General features: G+C 42.3%; 1 protein-coding gene and 1 pseudogene across 4 annotated transcripts in view; both read left to right on the top strand.

Annotated features, from left to right (window-relative positions):
* The window catches only part of ATF7 (activating transcription factor 7), a 110,357-nt gene that overhangs the window by 57,085 nt on the left and 26,508 nt on the right, over positions 1-26,764 (top strand). For all 3 annotated transcript variants that reach the window (XM_079775123.1, XM_079775121.1, XM_079775122.1), the window contains exons 3-4: positions 21,875-21,971; positions 26,039-26,157. In XM_079775123.1, the coding sequence (XP_079631249.1) occupies positions 21,875-21,971; positions 26,039-26,157 (216 nt within the window). The remainder of the gene's footprint in view (positions 1-21,874; positions 21,972-26,038; positions 26,158-26,764) is intronic.
* On the top strand, positions 2,412-5,996 carry LOC307101755 (phosphatidylinositol N-acetylglucosaminyltransferase subunit P-like; annotated as a pseudogene). The gene has a single exon. The product of its transcript is annotated as a phosphatidylinositol N-acetylglucosaminyltransferase subunit P-like (transcript).

Below are 26,764 nucleotides of genomic sequence, written 5' to 3'. Positions count from 1 at the left end.
GATTCAAAAATTGGCAAAGTATACATTTCCCCAAAGAAAATGTACAGATGTCCAATAAGTACATGAAAAGATGCTCAACATCACTAATCATTAGGGAAATGCACATCAAAATACAAAATACACTTTACACCCATTATGATGACTACTATTAAGAAAAGAAAATAGGGGAGGAACCAAGATGGCGGCAAAGTTAAACAACTAAACTGCCGCCTCGCACAACAATTTCAAAAATACAACTAAAAAATAAAATGTCTACCACCCAGAACCACGGGAAAGCTGGCTGAGTAGTAGATTTACAACTAAGAAGAGAAGGGAGCTCAAAAGCTGGAGAGCTGAGGTACGGAGACGCGCGCGAAGCGGGCTGGTGGCGGGCGACTGGACGCGCGGCTATTCTTCAAACAGAAGGGAGACAAACTCCCGATCACTCTGAACTCCAGTTTCTGGGGACACGCGGGGGACCCAGACGCCTACGGGGAGAAGCTGGACTCTCGGCCATTGGTCGGAGAGTGAGAGTGACTTTTCTGCAGAGGTGCGCCCAGCAATCAGGGTTTGCTGCACTGGAGCGCGGGACACGGGGACTTGGAAACGCGGAAAGGCAGAGACGGCTGAAGGCAGCCATGGCCGCTGGCCACGCCCCAGCCTAGTGACGCCCTGAGACCCCGCCCCGCACATTCTACAAACCCGCCCAGGCTCCACACAGTGGCTTTTACATATAAATGGCCTGTTCTGTGGCAGCTCAACCAAATTAACTGCAGCTCTAGTCAGACTGCTCCAAAACCGCCCAAGCAAAGAGGAGAAAACTGTAGCTCTTGCTGTAGCTCCTGCTGGGAGGCCTCAGACCTGCACCCCATTGGAGATCCAGACACTAGGGTATCTAGTGGTCAGTGTGGATGACACCAGATTTCAACCACTCTCATAAGGGACACATTCAAGAGGCAGACTCAGTGAGCACCAAAGCCCTACTGTGTCTCCAGCACAGCAATTCTTCCATTATAGACACAGCAGGTCCTCACAGCCAGTTAGCCTGGAGGTCAATTCCTCCCAGTGTACCAACAGCAATCAAGGCTTTTAACTACACCAAGACTTTCCACTCAGCCCACAAAGGGGTGTACCAAGAGCGACCACCTAGAGTGATTGGGGAAGCTGAGCTACCGGCCCCTATAGGTCACTGACCACACAAAGCCACTCCATCAACACAGGGAGGCAGCCAAAATGCAGAGACGCCAAAGTATGTCACGAGTAGGAGAGATGGAGGAAAGCAAACTAATGGATGACACAGTGTTCAGAACCACATTTATAAGGTTACTCAAGAATCTTCTAAAAACCGCTGAGAAACTTGAAGAGACCTTCGATGACCTGAATGAGAATACCAAAAAAATGGAAAAGGACCAGTCAGAAATTATGCATACACTGTCTGAAATAAAGAATATACAGACACTCAACTGTAGACCACCGTACCCAAAGAGTCAAACCAAAGATCTGGAAGATGAGGAAGAAAAAAACACCCAACCAGAGAGGCGGAAAGAAAGAAGAATCCAAAAGTGTAAGGATAGCATAAGGAGCCTCTGGGATGGCTTTAAGCGTACCAATATCCGAATTTTTGGGGTGCCAGAAGAGAGAGAGCAAGATACTGAAAACCTATTTGAAGAAATAATGACAGAAAACTTCCCCCACCTGGTGAAAGAAATAGACTTACAGGTTCAGGAAGCGCACAGAACCCCAAACAAGAGGAATCCAAAGAGGACCACACCAAGACACATCATAATTAAAATGCCAAGGGCAAAAGACAAAGAATTTTACAAGCAGCAAGAGAAAAACAGTTAGTTACCTACAAGGGAGCACCCATACGACTGTCAGCTGATTTCTCAACAGAAACTATGCCAGCCAGACGGGAATGGCAAGAAATATTCAAAGTGATGAAGAGCAAGAACCTACAACCAAGACTACTCTACCCAGCAAAGTTATTCAGAATTGAAGGGCAGATAAAGAACTTCACAGATAAGAAAAAGCTAAAGGAGTTCATCACCACCAAACCAGTATTATATGAAATGCTGAAAGGTATTCTTTAAAAAGGAAAAAGAAGAAAAAAGTAAAGATAAAAATTATGAACAACAAATACATATCTATCAACAAGTGATCCTAAAAATCAAGTGAATTAAAAATCTGAGGAACAGAATAAACTGGTGAACATAATAGAATCAGAGGCATAGAATGGGAGTGGATTGATAATTCTCTGGGGGAAAGGGGTGTCTGTGTGGGGGGTATGGGAAGAGACTGGACAAAAATCATACACCTATGGATAAGGACAACGGTGGGGAGGGAGGTAAGGGCAGAGGGCGGGTGGGAACCGGGTGGTGGGGAGATATGGGGGGGAAAAGGAGAAACAATTGTAATAATCTGAACAATAAAGATTTATTTAAAAAAAAGAAAAGAAAAACAATAGGCAGTGCGCTTGCACCTGGACAGGGGGCGCTGTCGCCCCTCGACTCTTTGCTGAGCTGTTGAAAGGGGCCCAAGTGGGCGCTTAAAGGAATCAAGGTCGAGAACCACCTTGACCTCATTGTCTCAAAGCCTCAGGGAAAATGTTGGAAAATTCACCGTTGCCATTGCCAGAAAGAGCTATTTATGGCTTTTGTTCTTTTCATAAGCTCCCAATTTGGCTTCATCCTGTATCTCTTGTGGGTTTTTGTTCCTGAGTTTTGGCTGAACACCTTAAGCTTGACCTATTGGCCTCAAAAGTATTGGGCAGTTGCTTTGCCTGTCTACCTCCTCAGTACTATAGTAATCGGGTATGTCCTCTTATTTGGAGTAAACATGATGAGCACCTCGCCACTCAACTCCATTCATACAGTCACAGATAACAATGCTAAAAATCAGCAGCAAAAGAAATACCAGGGAGAGGCCATCCCAGCATTAAAAGATATTTCTATTAGCGAAGTAAATCAGATGTTCTTTCTGACTGCCAAAGGACCTTACACCAAAAACTGAATTGTATATGTACTACTATCAAACATTTATTACAAGTTATGGCAAAATAATTTTGACCATAATTATATCTCTTATTAATACCCAGTATTGAAATATTTTGAAAAATGTATGTTGAACTTCTCTTAGATTAAGCTCCATTAATATGATAAAAGTTCTCAAATATTAGTTACTAATGGACAGAATATTTATCAAATATTTTTTTAAAAAGAAAAAAAAGACAAATATGTGATACCTTAATCAATAAAGAAATTTAAAAAAAAAAAAGAAAAGAAAAGAAGATTAGCGAGGATGTAGAGAAATTGGAACCTTTGCATGCTGTTGGTGGTAGTATAAAATGGTACAACCAATGTGGAAAACAGTATGGCAGCTTCTCAAAAAATTAAAAATAGAATTACCATATGATCCAGCAATTTCACTTCTGAGTATATACTAGTATTATGTGGAACCAAAAGTATTGAAAGCAGGGTCTCAAGAGATATTTGTACACCCATATTTATAGCAGTGTTATTGACAATATCTAAAACATGGGTGTCCATCGACTAATAAATAAATAAAATGTTGTAAATACATACAAGGGATAGTGTTCATACTTTAAAAGGGTTGGAAATTCTACCCTAGCCGGTTTGGCTCAGTGGATAGAGCGTCAGCCTGTGGAATAAAGGGTCCCGGGTTCGATTCTGGTCAAGGACACGTACCTCGGTTACAGGCTTCTCCCTGACCCGGGTCCTGGTTGGGGCTCGTGTAGGAGGCAACCAATTGATGTGTTTCTCTCACATCGATATTTCTCTCTGTCTTTCCCTCTCTCTTCCACTCTCTCTAAAAATCAATGGAAAAATATCCTTGGGTGAGGATTAAAAAAATGAAAATAAAAAGATTGGAAATTCTGCTATATTCTACAACAGGAGGACCCTTGAAGACACACTAAGTGAAATAAGTCACAAAAGACAAATACAGTATGATTTCAAATGTTTGAGGTACTTAGAGTAGTCAGAATTATTAAGACAGAAAATATAGGTCTTGGCTAAGTTGGTTAGAGCATTGTCCTGATACGCCAAAGTTGCGGGTTTGATCCTGGTCAAGGCACATGCAAGAATCAACCAATGAATACATAAATAAATGGAACAACAAATCAATGTTTTTCTCTCTGTCTACCTTTCCCAACGTTCCCCCCCCCCCGCCCTTTCCCTTCCTCCCTCTAAAAAATCAATTAAAAATAAAAAAGAAAGTATGGTGGCTGCCAGGGGGTTGGGGGTTATTGTTTAATGGCTGTAGAGTTTTAGTTTTACAAGATGAACATTGTTATGGGGATGGATGGTGGTGATGGTCACACAACAATGTAAATGTATTTAATACCACTGACCTGTACACTTAAAAATTGTTACAATGGTGCCCGGCCGGTATGGCTCAGTGTTTGAATGTCGACCTATGAACTAAGAGGTCATGGTTCGATTCCCAGTCAGAGTGCATGCCAGGATTTCGGGCTCGATCTGCAGTGGGGGATGTGTGGGAGGCAGCCGATCAATGATTCTCTCTCATCGATGTTCCTTCCCTTCCTCTCTGAAATCAATAAAAATATATTTTTAAATGTTTATGATAGTAAATTTATGTTTTGTGTATTCTGCCCCAATAAAAAATTAAAAGAGAAAGAGAGGAAAAGAAAGATTTGTACTTACTACTTTACTGTGATACTAGGCAATCCCATAGAGGAAGTTTAGTTGACCAGGACTTTGGCTAATTGCATTGAAACCTGAAGTAAGATTGTATTTCTCAATCCCCTCAAGTAATAAGCAAGATTTAAAAACAAAATACCTAACCTTTCCCAACTTAAACTGATAAGAAATTATATTTTCTATCCTTTTTCCTACACTTCCCAATTTCTTAGAGTTGGCCTATATTACCTTTGGAGCTCAGTTGCCTTTTTGCTGTAATTTATTGGGCACCTGCAATTTACTTGGCACAAGACACTACCTATGGGGCTCATGATTTTTCACATTTGTCATAAATAAGAGGAGGAAACAGGAACCAAAATAAAAATGAGTGATCAGGTGTGACTGGGTGTTTAATACTTCTGTTACTTAGAATAGTCGTATCATTGGTCTGAATGATGTAGAATAATGCATTGATATTAATCTCAGGTTATAATGATGAAGAACCAGCAATTCAAGGTTGACTATGGTTTTAATATTCTTTTCTTACCCCTTTCCCCATGTTTATTGACATGATTGTAATATACCTTTTTCCCTTGTCAGGTACTGTAGAGTAAACTTTATAAAATGAGGAATCACTGCCCTAACCGGTTTGGCTCAGTGGATAGAGCATCGGCCTGCGGACTCAAGGGTCCCAGGTTCGATTCCGGTCAAGGGCATTTACCTTGGATGTGGGCACATCCCCAGTAGGGGGTGTGCAGGAGGCAGCTGATTGATGTTTCTCTCTCATCAGTGTTTCTAAATCTCTCCCCCTCTCCCTTCCTCTCTGTAAAAAAAAAAAAAAAATCAATAAAATGTATTAAAAAACAAAAAATGAGGAATCAGTTCTTGACACAGCTTGACTCCTGTGGGTTGCTGATATTCTGCCCTATAAAATTCAAATTACTTGGATCCTAAAAGAAAATGTTTAAAATGATGTAGTTAAAATTACTATTAGTACTTTGGGGAATGAAGAAGGAAAAGGTTGCTGTTTATGAATTGACATTTTTTATACAGAGCATTTTCATTTGTAAGAAAATTAAGTTCAATGATAGAATCAGATACCCGAAGAAAATGAATTGACCCACAAGACATGGCACCAGTGTCCTTTCATGCACAGCGGTATAACTCCAGCATACAGAAATTGTCCTTGGTGCCTTTCTTTAATAAAGGGAATCTGCTATCTAATAAAAAAGCAGGAAGGTTACACTAATTTTCACTTACTTGCATAATGAAATATACTTTAGAAATGGAGATGCGTCCTGGTTGGTTTGGCTCAGTGAATAAAGCGTTGGCCTGCAGACTGAAGGGTCCTGGATTCAATTCCGGTCAAGGGCACATGCCTGGGTTGTGGGCTTGATCCCCAGTAGGGGGCGTGCAGGAGGCAGCCAATCAGTGATTCTCTCTCATCATTGATGTTTCTATCTCTCTCCCTCTCCCTTCCTCTCTGAAATTAATTTAAAAAAATACTTTTAAAAAGCAATTAGATTTCAGCTGGGCCTTGGGAAAAATTGGTAGGATTTGGATAAACTGAGGGAGATGGGAAGACATGTATGAGAATAGGGAGATTGTGTGGAGGCACAAAATTGAAAACAAGTAGACTTTGCATATCAGTAGAGATCCTGACCTGGATAGAAAGCATTAGTGGAAAAATAGGAGCAAATAAAGTCACAAAAATAAAAAAAGTCCAGAAAACTATGATGTATTTTATACTCCTTTAAAATCTTTGGGGATGATTTTTTTGATGTTTTGTTTGTTTTATTGAGATATTGTAGACATAGAACATGTAAGTTTATTGTGAAATGATTACCACAGTAAGTTAGTTAAACCTCCAATCTCTCACATAATTACTGTTGTTGTTTTTTGGTGTGGTAACATTTAAAATCTCTTTTAACAACTTTCAAGCATATAATACAGTATTACTAATTATAGATACCATGCTGTACATTAGACCCCCAAACTTATTCATCATATAACTGGAAGTTGGTGCCCTTTGATCATCTACCTGTTTTTCCCATCCCCAAGCCCCCGCTGTCTTTGGGAATGATTTTAAACCTTTCCCACTCAGAGTCAAGAAATTCTTCCTATTGATTTCATTTTATTTTATTTTGTTTTTAATTTATCTTTATTGTTGAAAGTATTGCAGATGGCCCCTTTTTATCCCCCCCTTAACGCCCTCCACCCTTCTCTAGCTTCCTCCACAGTCCTTTCCCGCACTATTGCCTTCCTATTGATTTTAAATTCCCTTTGCTGCCTTTTTCCCCCTTCCTTTTAAAAATTTTTATTTAATTTAGTTTTTAAAAGGTTTTTAATTGGTTTTTAGAGAGGGTGAGGGAGAGAGAGAGAAAGAAATCTCCATGCAAGAGTGGAACATCGATTGGCTGCTTCCTGCACACCTCCTACTGGGGATTGAGCCCGAAACCTGGGCATGTGCCCTGTCTGGGAATCGAACCAGCAACCTTTCAGTGCATGTGATGACACCCAACCAACTGAGCCACACCAGCCATGGCTATTTTTAATTTTTTTCAATTACCGTTTACATTCAGTATTATTTTGTACTAGAGGCCTGGTGCACAAAATTCATGCACGCGGGGCGGGGGAGGGGAAGGGTCCCTCAGCCCGGCCTGCACCCTCTCACAGTCCGGGAGCCCTCGGGGGATGTCTGATGGAGTGAGCCTAAGCTGGCAGTCAGACATCCTTAGTGCTGCCGCGGAGGTGGGAGAGGCTCCTGGCACTGCCACTATGCTCGCCAGCCGTGAGCTCAGCTTCTGGCTGAGCGGTGCTCCCCCTGTGGTAGTGCACTGACAACCAGGAGGCAGCTCCTGTGTTGAGCAAGATCAGGCTGAAACCAGCTCTCTGACATCCCCTGAGGTGTCCCAGGCCAGGCTGAGGGCGCAGGCCAGGCTGAGGGACCCCACCAGTGCACGATCGGGATCAGGGAGGGACACAGGAGGTTGGCCAGCCGGGGAGGGACTGTGGGAAGGCTCCAGGTTGTGTCCGGCCTGTCTCACTCAGTCCCGATCGGCCAGACCCCAGCAGCAAGCTAACCTACCGGGCGGAGCGTCTGCCCCCTGGTAGTCAGTGCACCTCATAACGATTGGTCAACCAGTCGACTGTCTGCCCCCTGGCGGTCAGTGCATGTCATAGCAAGCAGTTGAGAGGCCTTAGCATGTCATTAGCATATTATGCTTTGAATGGTTGAACAGATGACCAGACGACCAGACATTTAGCATATTAGGCTTTTATTATATAGAATTAGTTTCAGGTGTATAGTATAGTGGTTAGGCAATTATATATTTCACAATGTGTTCCTTCTGATATTTCCAGTACTTACCTGGCACCCTGCAGTTATTATAATATTATTAACTATATTTCCTATGCTGTACTTTACATCCCTGAAGACTCTTTTGTAACTATTAATTTGTACTTCTTGACCCCTTCACCTTTTTTTGAATACCCAGCCCTACAATCCACCTCCCCTTGGGCAGCCATCAGTCTGTTCTCTGTAGCGAGTCTATTTCTGTTTTGTTAGTTGTATAGTGTTGTTTAGATTCCACATATAAGTGAAATCATAGGGATTTGTCTTTCTCTAACTGACTTATATCACTCAGCATAATACCCTCTAGGTCTATACATGCTCTCACAAATGGTAAGATTTTGTTCTTTTTCTGGCCGAATAATATTCCTTGTATACACTGAGTGGCCAGATTATTATGATCTCTGAACACATAATAATCTGGCCACTCAGTGTGTATGTGTGTGTGTGTATATGTATGTATATATGTGTGTGTGTGTATATGTGTGTGTGTGTGTGTGTGTGTGTGTGTGTGTGTGTGTGTGTGTATTAGAGGCCCGGTGCATGAATTCGTGCATGGGTGGGGTCTGGCCAGCCTGGCCATGGGGAGGGGACATGGGCAGTTGGCCGGCCTGCCTGCTGGTCGAACTCGTGGTCGAGGGGACAATTTGCATATTAGCCTTTTATTATATAGGATATACACTGAGTGGCCAGATCATTATGCGTTCACAGATCATAATAATCTGGCCACTCAGTGTATATGTACCACAGGTTTTTTTTATCCATTCATCCATTTATGGACACTTGGGTTGCTTCCATAGCTTGGCTATTATAAGTAACTAGAGGCCCAGTGCACAAAATTCATGCACAGGGCCGAAACCGGTTTGGCTCAGTGGATAGAGCGTTGGCCTGCGGACTCAAGGGTCCCAGGTTCGATTCCGGTCAAGGGCATGTACCTTGGTTGCGGGCACATCCCCAGTGGGGGGTGTGCAGGAGGCAGCTGATCGATGTTTCTCTCTCATCGATGTTTCTGGCTCTCTATCCCTCTCTCTTCCTCTCTGTAAAAAATCAATAAAATATATTTTAAAAAAAAATTCATGCACAGGGGTCCCTAGCGGCTGCTGGCCGGGGCCTTCCTTCATTTCATGCCATCCCCTGGTGGTCAGCGCACGTCATAGCAAGCAATCGAACTCCCTGGTCGAACTCCCAAGGGGACACTTTGCATATTAGGCTTTTATATATAGAGATGCTGCAGTGAATATAGAGGTGACTATATTCTTTCAAATTAGTGTTTTAGGTTTCTTCATGTATATAAACCCAGAAGTGGAATTACTGGGTCATAAGGCAGTTTCATTTCTTTTTTCTTTGTTTTTTTGTTTTATTTTTTAAGGCAGTTCCATTTTTAATTTTTTGAGGAACAATGGTGGCACCAATCTGCATTCCCACCAACAATGCTCAAGGGTTCCCTTTTCTCCACATTCTTGCCAACACTTGTTGATTTATTGATGATAGCCATTCTGATAGTTGTGAATTAATATCTCATTGTGGTTTTCATTTGCATTTCTCTGATGATTAGTGACGTTGAGCATCTTTTTATATGTCTGTTGGCTATCTGTATGTCCCCTTTGGAGAAGTGTTTATTCAGGTCCTTTGCCCATTTTTTAATTGGATTGTATTTCTGATGTTGAGTTATGTGAGTTCTTTATAAATTTTGGATATTAACCCCTTATCAGATGTATCATTGGCAAATATGTTCTCCCATTTAATGGATTGTCTTTTTGTTTTGTTGATGGGTTTCTTTTGCTGTGAAAAAAACTTTTTAGTTTGATGTAGTCCCATTTATTTTTCTTTTGCTTTCCTTGCCCAGGATATATATTATTAAGAAAAATGTCAGAGTTTATACTCGCTACCTCTAAGGGGCCCAGTGCACGAATTCGTGCACCAGTGGGATCCCTTGGCCTAGCCTGAGGAATCGAGCCAAAACCAGCTCTCCGACATCCTCTGAGGGGTCCTGGGTTGTGAGAGGGCACAGGCCAGACCAAGGGACCCCACTGGTGCATGATCGGGCTGAGGAGGAACACGGGAGTTTGGCCAGCCGGGGGGTGGGTGGGGGACTTCAGGAGGGCTCCAGGGTGTGTCCGGCCCGTCTCAGTCCCAATCAGCCAGATCCCAGCAGCAAGCTAACCTACCGGTTGGAACATCTGCCCCCTGGTGGTCAGTGCATGTCATAGCGACTGGTCAACCGGCCAACCGCTATGACGTGCATTGACCAGTGTCTCATAATTGTCAGAGTACAAGTCTTCTACATCCTTGGTTAAATTTATTCCTGGGTTATTTTATTTTAATTTTTATGCAGTTTTAAATGGGATTTTATTTTATTTATTTATTTTTTTTAGTTTCCCTTTCTGATAGTTAACCTTTTGCTGCCATTTTGACCTTTTCTTACTGTCTTAATTTTTGGAATTCTATTTGTTTCTTATTCTAAACTCCTTTTATTAGGGCATTCTTAGTCTTAACTGGGCCCAGCCTTTAGTTCCATAGGAAAGAGCTGGTATTTAAAATTAACCAACTCTCCTTTTGGATATGGACGATGAAAATTCTCCCACCTTTGTACACATGGACAATGGCTTTTTAAGTTGGGGATACTTGGTAGCACTTTAATGAGTTATGCTAGTTGACATTTACTTATTCAGCAAATATTTATTAAGCACCTCCTGTTCTAGGTGCTTGGGATCTTCTACAAATAAACAAATGAGGATCCTTGCTCTTGAGGAGCTTATATTATACCAGATGACTTTGCTGTTAGACCAACTACCATATAATGTCTCTGCTCTCAAAATTCCTTCTTTTTACAATGGACTAATTTAGTCAGCTACTAGAATCTTCTCTTTAAGATACTCAAACAGTCACCCCAAACAGAAAATTCCTCAATCCATAGACGAAAGAATTTACCTTAGATTCAATGGGTGGGTTTTCCCCCCTCCCTTTAGTTTGTCCTCCTTCATTCCCCTGACAACATTTTCTTCAGAGTATTTTGGGAAGAAGTTTCCTGTTCTTATTTTTCCTCTATAAATTACCTTGCTCACACAGGCAGCCTATGAGCTGTTGCTGCTGTGGTTGTATTTATTTGTTGAACAGTTCTGTACTTTGAAATGATTCATTCAAGAGCCATGAAGCATTCAAAGCAGGATGTGTGACTCATTTAATAAACAGCAGCATCTTGAAGTAGAGAGCAGGAGCCTAGGATTGACTATGGTACAGATGAAAGTTATGTTGGCTTTGAGGTGTGGGTGTTTAGCCTCTTCCCTTCTCCCTTCCCCTACTTCCCCAAACATAAATGATATCTTGAATTGGGAATAGAAGCATTGCAGTGAGGGTGCAAAGCTTTATCAAGTCGTTTGCAGGTCTCTCAGTTTCTTCTTCAGAATATATGATCAATTGAAGTGATTAAGTAATGTTCAGAGAAAGGTCAGTTATTCTTTCTACCCTGCTCATCACCAGTATCATTATGCTAGAGCTTGCTCCCCATACTCGCTCTCCAGCTTTTTCATACTATTTTCCTTCATCAAAATGTGCCACAAAGTACTTGATACTGTAATAAAGAAAGCTATTCTGTCCATGAAGCCCTGCCAAACCCAGGAACTTTAGAGAAGTGGGGATAGTTAGGTTTTAGCATAAGCAACTTTTCAGTCTATCACAAATATAAATTCAATTCCTTGTATTGTTCCCTAATAGTTTAGGCTTTCAGTGCTCATTTCCTAATAACTAAAGCATCCTGATTTGTCTCCTTCCCCAGTCTACTCTTCTAAAACAAAGAGAGGGACTTGAATTAATCATAGGTCAGGATATAAGAGCATTTTTAAATCTGAGGCAAATCCACATGGAAACTGGAGGTATGATGGCCAACAAAAACATTTCAGGAATGAATTTGGCTAAGGGTTGAGTGCATATTGCACAAAAATTTCATTGGTCACAATACTTTACCAAGGATTTAGCTTGAAACGATTACATTTCTAACGTCCATATGCTTGTCTTTGGCTCAGAGTCAACAGACAAAAATTTAGCTTTAGTTTGGCCTGAGTTGTCATGTGCCCCTGAGCCTTCTCTTCAGTACTGGTTAGTGCTGCTATTTCAAAAAGCTTCTCGGAGACTAGTATCAACAGGATTAGGAAAAGAACTCTCCCTAAACATTGAATTACTTTGCAAAGAAAAACTAACTTTCACTAAAATACCTGTCTACCTTGAGATTAAAAAAGGGAAAACTAGCCAAGTATATGCTATATGCCAGATATTACATTAAGTGTTTCAAATAATTATTTCATTTAAAAGCTTAAGAAAGAAGGGTATGAGGGAGCCTTCTGAGGTGTCTGAAATATTTCATATCTTCTTTTTTCTTGAAGAGACCAATAATTATTTTATTAAGTTCACTTATTGTTCATACATATTTCTAAAACCTTGGGTTTCTGAAATATAATTTAAAAACTGTTTTTCCTAGTACTAATCTGAGGACATGAGAAATCATTTTTTTATTATTATATAGTTGGTGTACAATATGTTAATTTCAGCTGTACAACATAATGATTCCATATCTATAGACCTTACAAAGTGATTACCACGACAGTTCTAATTACCTTCTGTCACCATACAAAGTTATCATGATACTAGAGGTCCGGTGTATGAGAATTTGTGCAGTAAGGGGGGGTGTCTCTCAGCCCGGCCTGCACCCTCTTGCAGTCCAGGACCCCTCTGGGGATGTCTACCCGCAGGGAGCGGGCCTAACCCATTAGTCAGACATCCTTAGCGCTGCCTCAGAGGTGGGAGAGACTCCTGCCACTGCCACTGCGCTGGCCAGCCACAAACTGGCTTCTGGCTGAGCAGTGCTTCCCCTGTGGAAGCGCACTGACCACCAGGGGGCAGCACCTGCTTTGAGCATCTGCCTCCTGGTGGTCAGTGTGCATCATAGCAACCGGTCATTCCCAGTCGTTCCGCCATTAGGGTCAATTTACATATTACCCTTTTATTATAAAGGATTATTAACTATTCCCTGTGCTGTATACTATATCCCCATGGCTTACTTATTTGTACTTCTTGATCCCCTTCACCATTTTTGCCCATCCCTCCGCTCTCTTTCATATTTTGATCTGGGTTCTGATTACCCAGGCATCTATATATATAAAAGCCAAGCGACCAGATCGACCGGTCACTATGACGCGCACTGTGGCCAGCCAACTGGCCTGATGGGGGTGGGGCCGGCCAGCCAACCTCCTGTGGCCCCTCCCCCCAGCCAGCCCGGCCCCCAATCAGCCCCCCCGCCCCCAATTGGGAGCGGGCCTGGGCAACCTTCCGCGTCCCCTCCCCACCACCAGCCAGGCTGATCAGGGCAGGCCGGCCGGACACCACCTGTGCACTAATTTGTTCACCAGGCCTCTAGTATACTTATATAAAAACTAGAGGCCCAGTGCACGAAATTCGTGCACTCAGGGGTGGGGGGGGTCTCTCAGCCTGAATTGCAAGAGGGTGCAGGCCACGCTGAGGGGACCCTGCTGGTGCACGACCGGGGCCAGGGAGGGACGTGGGAGGTTGGCCAGCCGGGGAGGGACTGCAGGAGGGCTCCAGGGCGTGTCTGGCTCATCTCACTCAGTCCCGATCGGCTGGACCCCAGCAGCAAGCTAACCTACTGATTGGAGTGTCTGCCCCCTGGTGGTCAGTGCACATCATAGCAACTGGTTGGTCAACTGTCTGCCCCTTGGTGGTCAGTGCACATCATAGCAAGCAGTTGAGTGGCTTTAGCATATCATTATCATATTATGCTTTGATTGGTTGAATGGCCGACCAGATGACCGGACACTTAGCATATTAGGCTTTTATTATATAGAATTTGTTGATTTGTATTTTATGTTACACATCAATTTTTAAAAATTAAAAATCTTAATACTTTATTCATTGAGATGTATTCCTGATTTACAGTTCTCACCATCCTTGTTCTTCAAGCCATTCCTAACTTTTTTTTAAAATATATTTTTATTGATTTCAGAGAGGAATGGAGAGAGATAGAAACATCTATACTAATAAAAGGGTAATATGCTAATTAGAGTGGATGTCTTCCGGATGACCTTCCAGACGTCCTTCTGGACAAAGACATGGCGGCTGCACAGGGCCCAGGCTCAGGCCAGCAGTGGCAGCAGCAGTGGGGTAATGGGGGTGGCGCCTTCCCCTGATACACCAGGTCGCCTCCCACAGAGGAAGGCCAGACTGCGGCTTAGGCCAAGGGCCGAGGCAGAGGCGGTTAGGGGTGATCAGGCCGGCAGGGGAGCAAGTTAGGGGCAATCAGGCCAGCAGGGGGGCAAGGTAGGGGCGACCAGGCCCGCAGGGGGGCAAGGTAGGGGCGATCAGGCCGGCAGGCAGAGGCCCACAGGGATTGGGCCTAAACCGGCAGTCGGACATCCCTCAAGGGGTCCCAGATTGGAGAGGGTGCAAGCCAGGCTGATGGTACGCCCCGCCCGCCCCCCCGCCACCGTGCACGAATTTCGTGCACCAGGCCTCTAGTCAATGATAAGAGAGAATTATTCATCGGCTGCCTCCTACACGCCCCCAACTGGGGATGGAGCCCGCAACCTGGGCATGTGCCCCTGATCGGAATTGAACCTGGGATCCTTCAGTCCGCAGTCTCACGCTCTATCCACTGAGCCAAACCAGCAAAGGCCATTCCTAACTCTTCACTTAACTCTGGTCATTTAGTCAGTTTGCTGGTAGGTAGGATTCCAGATTCTTTTATCACAGAAGGACGGGTGAGAATGAAACTTCCTAGAAATGGAAGGTGGTTTGACCAAAGATCTGCCATGAAAAATTGTTTTTGTTGTTGTTGTTGTTTGTTAATCCTCACCCAAGGATATTTTTTTCCATTGATTTTTTTTTTTTAATCCTTATCTGAGGATATTTTTCCCATTGATTTTAAGAGAGAGTAGAAGGGAGCGGGTGGGGACGGAAGGAGAGAGTGAGGGAGAGAGAAAATTGATGTGGACTCATTGATCAATTGCCTCCCACATGTGCCCTGACCGGGGCCGGGGATCAAACATGCCACCCATGTGATAATGTCACAAGCACGTGAGATTTCTGCATACCTGCTCCGTGACATACCAGCACTCTCACAATAAGAAGGAAGACAAGATACTCATTTTGTCTAAGCTGAGAGTGATACTGTCTACTATTTTCATAGCATTTACTAGTATGTTAAAACTGTGTGTTCCTGGATTTATCAGTGATGTATAAAAGTACATTTTAAACATTTTAAAAAAATATGCAACCCAGGTACATGCCCTTCACTGGGAATCAAACCCGTGACCCTTCAGTGCGCAGACCAACTCTCTAACCACTGAGCACACTAGCCAGGGCATGCCATGGAAAATTGTTAACACGTTAAGCGCCCAGTCAGTCACTGGTGACTGACACTATACTTTCTGTCCGGAAGACAAAACAGGCTGGGCGCTTAATGTGTTAATAAGAAACTATACTTTCCCTGCTCTGGCTCAGTTGGTTGGGCGTCATCCTATGCAGCAAGAGGTTGTTGATTCAATTCCCTGACAGCAGTTTAATTCCCTGTTGGTGCCTGTCTGTTTTGTGGGCTCGATCCTCAGTGTGGGGCATGCAGGAGGCAGCCACTAGTGTTGCACTCTCGCATTGATATTTCTCTCTCCCCCTCTCCCTTCCTTTCTCTCTAAAAATCAATAAACTGTTCTTAAAAAAAAAAAGTATACTTTCCCTGCCTGTTCTGCAACTAACACCAGTTTTCAGATTGACTTCCTCATAGCCCTGATATTCCATTTTATGCTTCTTAACATTTCTTAAACTAAGTAAATCTCTTTTCTCACTAATTTTTTTCTCCATTGGGGAGTGAAAATCTGAAGTAGCCAAACTTGTTTTGATTTACTTCTTCTGTTTTATCCCTTTGTTACTATCAAGGCAGTACATGAGAATTTCATTTAATCTGTTCTTCTCCCAATTATAGTGCCTTCTGTCTCCATCTTCCTAATTTCCCTAAGTATTTGCAGATCTTGTAATACATCAGCCATTTTATAAAGTGAGGTTGGAAGTTTTCTGCCTCGTTTTTTTTTTTTTTTTCCAAGATTCAGATCCAAAAACATGTGTTGGCAGTTTGGCGAGGATAAGTAAAAAACAGCCTTTTTTTGTTGTTGTTTCTTTCTTCCTTCCCCTGTTACCCTGTAGCAGGGTTTCTCAACAGAGACACAATTGACATTTTGAGTCAGATCATTTGTTTTGGTGAGCTGTCCTATGCATTGTAGGATATTTATCAATATCCCAGGCCTCTACCCTCTAGAAGTCAGTAGCATCTCCCCACTTGTGACAAGCAGAAATGTCCTCAAACATTGCCAAATGTCCCCTGGGGGTGAAGTTGCCCCTGGTTGAGAGCCAGTGCCATCCTATATAATAAAAGGCTAATATGCAAATTGACCTAATGACAGAACGACCGGTCGCTATGATGCACAGTGACCACCAGGGGGCAGGCGCTCAATGCAGGAGCTGCCCCCTGGTGGTCAGTGCGCTCCCACAGGGGGAGTGCTGCTCAGCCAGAAGCCGGGCTCGCCAGCTGGCTCGCCAGAGGGCTCACAGCTGGCAAGAGCAGTGGCAGTGGCAGGAGCCTCTCCCGCCTCCGCAGCAGCGCTTAGGACCCCTCAGGGGATGTCCACCAAGGGGTCCCCGACTGTGAGAGGGTGCAGGTTGGGCTGTGGGACACCCCCCACCCAGTGCACGAATGTCATGCACCGGGCCTCTGGTGTAATATAAATTGCATTTAGGGAAAATGAGTTTAGGAGGAGAGATTCAAGATTGGCATAAAATTAAAATTCCTATCAGATCTTTGAGCATATTATTTAGATCAGAGCTATTCAAAAGAAGTAAAATGCAAGCCACATATGCAATTTTAAATTTTCTAGAAGCCACATTAAAAAGTAGAAGTAAGCCCTAGCCGGTTTGGCTCAGTGGATAGAGTATCGGCCTGTGGACCCAAAGGGTCCCAGGTCAATTCCAGTCAAGGGCATGTACCTTGATAGCAGGCTCCTCCCCGGCCCGGGCCCTGGTCAGGGCCCATGCAGGAGGCAACCGATTGATGTGTTTCTCTCACATCAATATTTCTCTCTATCTTTCCCTCTCTCTAAAAATCAATGGAAACATATCCTCAGGTGAGGATTAACAAACAAAAAGATTCTATTCTTGTGTTACCATATAAATCTTCTCTCAAGGCATATAAACTGCCTTCTCCTGATCCTGTGTGACTCAAATTCTTCAGTCCCCATTTTGAATGATGCCCACCTTCTGTGTCTTGGAAATTTCTACACATTTACTGAAAATTATCAGTTTGCCCTTCAACCAGAGTTCCCTGAGTGGCTCTTTGCCAAAACCTTAGTCATAGGTAAAACCAAACAACAAAGGAAGACCCATTAACAAGGATATTAACAAATGGGACAGCTAGATTTTAAAATAGCCAATAATTCAAAAAGGAAATTTTGGGGAGAGCTCCTCCACTCATTGTAATTCAATAGAATAATCTATATTTTTAAAAACCAAAATTTCATCACCTAATAATTTTAGGTACTTTGAGAATTTGCTTACAGAGAGATAGTTTCCTATGCATGCAGTTCAAGACTAATCTAGAGAATTATTAAGAATTCACTCTTAATACATGAGAGGGAATATAAGGAACAATGGAATAAAAGCCAAATTGACATTCACTTTGATAAAAAGCTTTACTAAACTTTTATTCTCCCCCTCCTACTCTAGCCGTACAAGAATTGTGTTAGAAATATCAGAGAGCCCTGGCAGAATAGCTCAGCTATTTAGAGCAATATCCGAATACCCCAAGATTATAGGTTCAATTCCAAATCAGGGCACGTACAAGAATCAACTAGTGAATGCTAAATAAGTGGAACAACAAATCTGTGTTCTCTCTCTCTTTATTTCTGTCTCTCTAAAATAGATTTTTTTAAAAAAAAAAATTTAAATAGAAAGAAATAGCAGAGAGAGATGACTGGAGCCCTGCCTTGTAAAATTCAGCCCATTTTGGTCCTCTTCCTCTGAAGTACACTACCTGGTGTAATCAGGGATTCTTAACTTCTGTGGTGTCATGACCCCCATTGGGAGTTTGGTGAAGCCCATGAACCCCTTCTCAAAATCATGTTTTAAAATTAATAAAGTGTAATACATAGTATTACAAAGGAAACCAATTATTTTGAAATACTAGTGACCCAGTGCATGAAATTCATGCACATTAAAAGGGAATTAATTCAAGGAAATACTTTAATATTGCTATTTGCTCTTTCTCTATAATAGAAGTGTCAGAGATGAAAGAAAATTAGTAAAATGTATATGAAAATCTTCCTCCTGTCAGAGTCTGGGGCGCACCATGGGAACCAGAGTCAAGTCCCCACCCACCCACGTGTGCCTCAAAATTACACGAGATTCACACCTGCCTGGCCCCACCAGGTGGGGGGCCCAGCCTCAGGTCCCCCAGTCCGGCACTGGGGCAGGGGGCATGGCCTGAGGTCCCCCGGCCCGGCACCAGGGCACGGGGCATGGCCTGAGGTCCCCCGGCCCGGCACCGGGGCAGGGGGCATGGCCTCAGGTCCCCCATCAAGCCCTGCCAGGTTGGGGGTGTGGGCTGAGGTCCCCCGTCAAGCTCCGCTGGGCGGGGGATGTGGCCTGAGGTCCACCAGGCAGGGGGCACAGCCTCAGGTCCCCTGCCCCGGCCCAGCGCCACACAGCCTCAGGTTCCTGCTGATTGCTCTTTAAGGCTCGTTTCGGGAACTCAGCTGTGGGCGCAGCCATCTTGTGTTACGGGATCCCTGCCTCCTCTGTGGGCACAGCCATCTTGTTATGGTGTGATGTTCAATTTGCATATTTCCTCTTTATTAGGATAGTTGTCAAAAAAGTTTTTTAAATATTTTATAATTTAATATATGTGCTTTTTTAGTAATCCATTAAATAGCAAGTTCTAATGGTAGTTCTGGTGACTATCATAATTTCAAAGTAGTGATGAGTATAAAGGATATTTTGAGATTTTTAATAGCTGTAATATGATATGAAAATATGTGTGATTGCTATTATGAATTAGGCATGTTAGATTTCAGTTAGAGTTTAGTGAGAATTAAGATGGAATTTTTTTTCCTATTCATTTTCACAGTTATCAAACCCTCTGAGATGCTAATGGTGGGAGATCTCTTCAGCCACCTTTAGTTCTCTTCAGCCCCAACTTTTGATTTGGGGAAAAATAAATAGCTCAAGAGGAAAAGGATGTCATAGAAGGGAGCAAGGGTGCAACAAAGAGGAACAAGAGCTAGAGGACAAACAAAACAAGTCAGGACTGTGCAGCAGAGTTGTAACAGAAGGGGAGTTGCTTTTTAAAATATTAAACAATCCTAACCAGAGCAAAGCCTGATGGAGGTTTAAAATCTTTCTCTCAGCTCAGTTTTGAGCAAACTATATTTCTGATAATAGAAAAATACTTTCTGTTTCAAAGTTAGTCTTCTAGATTCTAGAACATTGTGCAGAATTTTCCAAGCTCCCTACATGAAATTTTCTTGAAGAATTTATAAACATACTTTTGAAAAAGATTGTTACAACGTTTCCAATGCATTTTGAAAATTTATACCCCTGTCTAATTCACTGCTATTCTTTTCCCTCCAAAATGATGCTTTTTCCCTATTGTAGACTAGATTCTGCTCATTTCCTTTTACAGACCTCTTGGCAGCCTCAGTGACTTGTTTAACCAACAAATACCATACCCCTGGGTAACAGACTATTATTCCTTCCTTTCTCACCCTACCCCATCCTTTTGTCCTTAAGGAAAAAGCTGTGTTGGACACAGTTCTTGCCTAGGGTTAACCAACAGTAGAGAACATGAAAGCTCTTGGCTAAATTTCCCCACACTCGATTCACTGGAAACCACGAAGGCATTCTCCTTTTGACTGTTTTACTTGTTTTACTTCTTGGTTCTTTATGCTTTTATTGATTAAAAAAAAATTATTTTTTTTTAAGAGAGAGAGACCAATGTTAAAGAGAAGCATTGATCGGCTGCCTCCTGCACATCCCCTACTGGGGATGGAGCCTGCAACCAGGCACATGCCCTGACCGGGAATCCAACCAGTGACCTCTTGGTGCATCTGACAATGCTCAACCAACTGAGCCACACCGGCCTGGGCCTTCATACTTTTAATTGAAATTTCCCTTTGTCCTTCAGGCCTGTGGACCTGACCTAGAATGATTTTAGGTCTTAAGCTGGTTTTAGTTGTGATAGGGGCTCAGAGAAAATGTGGGGTAAGCTAACTTTCAGGTAAAATAAAGGAACTTAAACTGTTTAATGATGCTTACTTGACTTGATAGTAGCTGGAATGGGGCCAACTCCTCTCTGTTTAGTTTACAAGCAAGAAGAGCTGTGGGGGCTCTGGTTGGGTACCTCAGTTGGTTAGAGTATCGTCATGATACGCCAAGATTGCAGGTTTGATCCCTGGTCAGGACACATACAAGAATCAACCAATGAATACATAAATAAGTGGAACAACAAAAATTGATATTTCTCTCTATATAGTTCTCCTTTCCTCTCTCTCTTTAAAATCAATTTAAAGAAGAAGAGCTGTGGAAAAGAGGGCTAAAGGTACAGTGTTTGGTGGGAAATAGATATTTAATGAGGCGAGTAAAAAGAGGGAACTAACCAATCATTTTTGTTAGAGACAAAAAGAAGCATGTTTCAGAGCCTCGCTGGTGAAGGAACTGTGAAAAACTGCAGCGTCCACGCTGTTATGTGTTGTAGGTGTGTTTTAATGAGGGAACATGGCCAGCCAGCCTCAAAAGGAATGTTGAGAGTATCAGTCTTTTGAATTATTGCTGTTCATCTGTTCTCTTCACCTCCCCCTTTTAAAGAACAGGTCCGAGCATAAATTACTGTCCAGTAACACTGTCTTATTTAGTCATAAACTGAGGCAGACCTAGCCCCACCTTTTCATTGTCCTTTCACCCAAACCCCTAAATAAATAAAATCTCTATACCATCTTCTTTTCCCTTCCCCTCATCATGCCTACTGGCTTCTCCCTACCCTAACAAAAAAAATTCTGCTTGCGTTTTTATTCTGCCATTCCATAGCCAGCAGCATCGTTCTGGCCCCTTTATGGCTCTTGGAGCCCAGGCGGGCTGCCCAATGAGGGGAGACAGCATTTGGCCAATGGGGCTGGTGTGTGCCATTACTGCTGGCCATTGGGCCTCTGTCCTCTACAGCTCCATCCTGACTCATTAAAACCCTGAGCCAAATAGCTGGGCAGGCTCCTGCTGCAGCATTGTGGGGGCCAGGAAGTTAAATGGTTCTCCTAATCCTGCATAATTTATCTCCCTGTTAGCCCCCTCATAAATAGTCCATTTCAGCCCCACCATGGAGAGCTTAATTCTGAATTTCCTATTTTTGTGATGACCAATGAGTGCCCAGCCTTTCCCTTCTCTCTTTATTATTATTATTAAAAATTATTTTCCCCTTGTTCACTATGAGTTTGCCTTAATGTTTTGTGGGTTTTTTTTCTCCCATTTGAAGCCTCCTGCCTGGATCCCACTTCAGCAACAGTCTGTCCATTTTTCTCATTTGGACCTAATATTACAGAGCAGTTGGTGCTACACTCTTCCCCTTCCTCTCTCCTCCAGCTTTATAGTGCCTCTTTTTCTCCTCCCCATTTTCTCTTTTTAAATCTATCACCTCTCCTTTCCCACCGCTTCCAATTTTTTCCTCCTTTCCATTCCCTGTTCAATCCCTCTTTCCAGCAACCAACCTTATCACAGGATGTTTGGTAGGACATTTTAAAAGGGCACTGAAGTGTTATTGTTTTTACACATCTCCATTTCTGTTTCGTTTCAGAGATTTACAAATGAGGACCACCTGGCAGTTCATAAACACAAGCATGAGATGACATTGAAATTTGGCCCAGCCCGAACTGACTCAGTCATCATTGCAGGTATTTGCTACCCCAGAAGCCACGTGCCTTGATATCACCAGACAGTTAAGATTAATACCAGGGACCAGATGTACTGGGAGCTACCCTCCCCTTCTCCCATTAAGAGCCCTTATGTGATCTGCATTTAATCAGGAAAAAGGAACACTAAAAGCTCCCAAGTTTCTATTGTGCCCTCTACTCTATTTTTAATACAAGATTGGGTTCTTTGGTTTTTGAGGGTTCTTCGGTGTGTTGAGGTTTTGTCTTAGCTTTTTTCAGTCTTATTTCCTCCTTGCCTTCTTTTTATTAAGACGTTAGAAGATTTATAGACAGAAGATGCCTTTGACATTTCTCCCTACCCATAATGAAGGAGTGAACAAAAGCAGGGAAGCCGAGCTCGTCTGGCTGCTTCTCATCCACTGGGTGTCAGTTTTCCCCAAGCAGGCAGATTGTCAGTTCGTAAATTCAGCTTCCCTTGTGAACCCAGACACCATTGAGGGCACATTTCCAAAGTTCAAACAAGACATTTGTCAATGGGACTTTTCTGTGCCAATTTGGGTGACCTGGAACCTCTCTCTGGTTGTTTAGAGTTTGTCTTGCTTACATATGCTATCTCTAGGGACCATTCTCAGCAAACTCTCAAACCGTGTAGCAACAGTTCTGTTGTGCCATTTTCAGCTAGACAAACATACAAACCAAAGTGGGCTTTTGCTTTCAATACCATGAGGGGTTCTGTTTTAGCCTGAGTTAAGCAAGCTTACCTCAGTATTTAACCTCTCTCCATACTTCTATACATGAAGAAAGGGATTTGCCCTTACAGATCTCCAATTTCTTATTAATTAAGCAAATATTGACTGAATATCTACTTTGCCAGGAGCTTGTAATTCCTGAAAAAGGACATGAATGGAGATCATTAATGATCCTTAAGAAAGCTCAGGGGAGCCCTGGCTGGATAGCTCAGTTGGTTAGAGCGTTGTCCCAATATGCCAAAGTTTCAGGTTTGATCCCCAGTCAGGGCACTTACAAGAAGCAACCAATGAATGCATACATAAGTGGAAAAACAAATTGATGTTCTCTCTCATCAATAAATAAAAATGTAAATTTAAAAAAGAAAAAAGCTAGTGGAGGTTTTAGAGGAAAGAGTGACTATAGGATTTAACATGTTCAGGTACCATACTTAAATTTATTAAGTCAGGTCATATATTCATGAAAATAATTTTAGTATTTGTAGTCTAATATAAGTGAATAATACAAACAAAAAAAATACTAAGATAATTAATATTAAATGGAATTAGTCATAGACAGTTTATGAAAGAGGTAAATTTGAGGCAAGGTTATCAAGTTGGAGAGGTTATTAGAAATGGTGTAAAGGCCTATGCTGAGTCTCCAGGAGTGGTGAGAAATTGATACAGGACAGTCCCAAGGAGAGAAAGTGATTTCTGTTATTTTTTGCATGCTGTTCTGGAATGCTCATCCCATTGCACCTAACTTCAGCTATTCTATCTAGGCTGCTAATTCTCATATCTGTAAGTTATGACCTGGTGTCTCACATGTATTCCACCCTCTACACTTAGCTTGGCTGGCTTTCTGTCATTCAAATCTTCATGTCGATGACTAAATTTATCTTTGTCCTCTAAACCAACTTCTTTTCCTTTGTTATTCAGTGATGATATTCTCAAAATTTTGAGTTGTTTTATTTTTCTCTTCAGATTCTCTCTGTTCTGTTCCATCCTGCTCTTCCTGCCACTACCCTCATTTTGCTTGAATTCTCCTCCATAGTCTCCTAGCTGGTCTCTCTCCTTGACTAGTCTCTTATAATCTATCTTCATTCTATTAAAAAGCCAATCTTCCTTAAATTCTTCTCCTCCACACAAAATCTGTCATTATTTTCCCATTTTCTCTTACTTTAAGGCTATTCATACTTGGATTTTCAGACCTTCTATAACCTAGCCCCATGGTACCTGCCCAACTTTATATACAACGTATATACCTAACATAATTATCCTTTGACCTAGACGTACCTTTTTCTTCTCATCTATACATGGTCCCCATGCCCTGCCTCTCTCTATGCCTTCACCCACCTTAGCATCTGAAGCCATTCTTTAAGACCCAACTCAAGTCCTCCTAACTACTCTGTCATTAATTTATCTTTATTTAATTTCTGCAATAATTTTATTCTCTACTGCACATGATGTTTGTATACTATGATGTTATCTATGTATAATTGTTTTATTTCCTCATTTAGAAAGCATTCTCTTATTCTCTAGGGCAAGAGCCATGTTTTATATTTGGGCAAAACTCCTATATTCCTATTTCTCTTCTCCCCCAGATTTCTACACAAATGTAGCACCAAAAGATAAAAAGTATTCAGTAAACACTTGTTGATTGCTTCAGAATCATCAGAGCAGGTTAAGGGTTTTCTTATACATTGTTCAGGAATGGAAGAAGTTTGTATGAGCCTCAGATCAGAGATCCAAAGGCCCTCTTCTGCCATAGCCATGCCCTGAGCTGCCCCATCCTGGTTCACTTGAGTGGTAATTTTTTGTGTGTCCTTACTGAAGTGCTCTCTAAGCATAAAGGATGATATTACCTCTACTCACCCGGGGATGGAGGGAAAGTGGCTTTATCGTTGGCCAACCAAAGCTGCCAGAGAAGCTTTTAAAACTATTTTGGGAAGTAGTGGTAACTTTTCCAAACACTCTGATTCAGAAGAGGTTTTGTTTAAAAAATTTTTAAATTATGTTGTTTCCATGGAAAATCCCACTGGATTATTCCCAATTGATCATGCTAGAAGGAGCAATTTTAATACCAGGTGTCACTCCTTGAAATATTATTTAAACATTGTTCTATTTCTATCATCCAACCTAGTGCTTTGGGGTATGAGATGAATCCATGAGGTAACTATCATGTCAAGGAAAACTATCTAAAAGAGTTAGGATCAGGGAACAAGATTCAGCTGACCTAAGAGAAAAACTGGAGAAACAGAATGGGGAGAGAGAAGTTCAAATCTAAACTTCAAGCTGCTTGGCCCTAGCTGGTTTGGCTCAGTGGATAGAGCGTTGGCCTGCAGATTGAAGGGTCCTGGGATAGATTCTGGTCAAAGGCACATGCCTGGATTGCAGGCTTAATCCCTAGTAGGGAGCGTGCAAGAGGCAGCCGATCAATGATTCTCTCATCATTGATGTTTCTATTTCTTTCTCCTTCTCCCTTCCTCTTTGAAATCAATAAAAATATATTTAAAAAAACAACAGTAGGTTTAAACATTTAAAAATAAATAAATAAATAAATAAATAAAATTCAGGTTGCTTGAAAAGTTGCCATAGGTTACAGAGAGCCTTCTTCCCAAGGTAGAGAGGCACTGTGTTGAGGAAAGATTTGTGCAGCCCCTAAGAGGATATTTTGGCTGGCAAGTCTAAATCCAAATATCCTGGTTTCCGGAATTTGCTCTGGGCCCAGGTTTCTGTTCTATTGTTTGCAGTTTCCTTTTCTAGCTCATGATCTTGCTGTCTTGTTCCCTAGCCCCTAGATTTGCCTGGAATGCCTTTAGAAGGTAACAGACCCTTACCTCAGTGATCACTGAAAGGCAATACACCATTTCTAATTTGGTAGTGTTAGCAAACAAACTCAACCACCTGAGCCTCAGTTTCTTCTCCTCCTCAGATTTTAACATTCATCTGCTTATAACTGCTCGCTTCAGACCTAGCAGGGAGTAAGTTTAAAGAGAAAATGTCACTTAGCTATACTTGGTTTTCAAATCTAGAGGTTTCACAAACTCCACCTGGGTGGGTGGTTTGGTTTTGTTTGGGGGTAAGGAAGGTGAAACCAGCCTCTGGGAGAAAGGTGGTTACATGGATGGTCACACAGCATAACATTGTTCTGTCTTCCCTCTGCTGGCCTTGAGGCAACACAGCACAGACACCCTCTGGTGGCCTAGCACCAGCCTTCACCTACTAGAGATCCAAAAAGCAAATTCACCCTAACAACGAGACTCTCTCCAGATAGAAGAATAAAATGTGCTCTCTACATACTCCCAAGTTTAATTTTAGGTCAAAACTAAAATCGAATTTCCTTTCTTTTCATGTCTACAGATCAAACTCCTACTCCAACTAGATTCCTGAAGAACTGTGAGGAGGTGGGGCTCTTCAATGAACTAGCCAGCTCCTTTGAACATGAATTCAAGAAAGCTTCAGATGAGGATGAGAAAAAGGTGAGAGGCGGGACTTATACTGAAAAACTGGTAGTGTTCGAATCTAGGCTATTCTCATTGTGCCCTGGGATAATTTGCTTAATTGGTTAAAGCACACAATTACAGGTTTGGTTCTATAGAAACAGAGAATACCCACTAATCCTAGTCAGCCACCCAGGTCTTTCAGGGGGCCACATGATGGATCAGCACAAGTCTGTCTTCATGCCAGTTTCAGGGCCTCCAACCTGCTCAAGTTGGTTATGTGGCCACCCAGTTCTTTGATGGATTTTACCTGCTCATTCAGGTAGTGAGTCTCAATGAAGTCAAACAAATGAAGGTCATTTTTTGTCAGTGGCAAGTTTGTGCAATTCCAGTAGTGACTAATTCACTCTTTTTTCCAACTGTCATGCACACCCCATTGCATTCTGCCCAAACTTCCAGTCACTGAGGTCTGGTTTCTTGATACCCTGAAGGATGATTCGGCCACCTAGTTGATTCTGCAGCTTCATCAGTTTCTCAGCATGTTCCCTCTCCTCATGAGATTGGTGAGGAAAATATTTGGCAAAGTTCTTCAAAGCCACATCATCAAGGTAGAAAGACGTGGACAGGTAGTGTAGGAAGCATAGAG

This window comes from Cnephaeus nilssonii (assembly GCF_951640355.1).
Source record: "Cnephaeus nilssonii genome assembly, chromosome: 6".
In the NCBI taxonomy this organism is placed as follows: domain Eukaryota; kingdom Metazoa; phylum Chordata; class Mammalia; order Chiroptera; family Vespertilionidae; genus Cnephaeus; species Cnephaeus nilssonii.
Note: the sequence above shows the minus strand (reverse complement) of the source record. Positions and strands in the feature narration are given on the sequence as shown.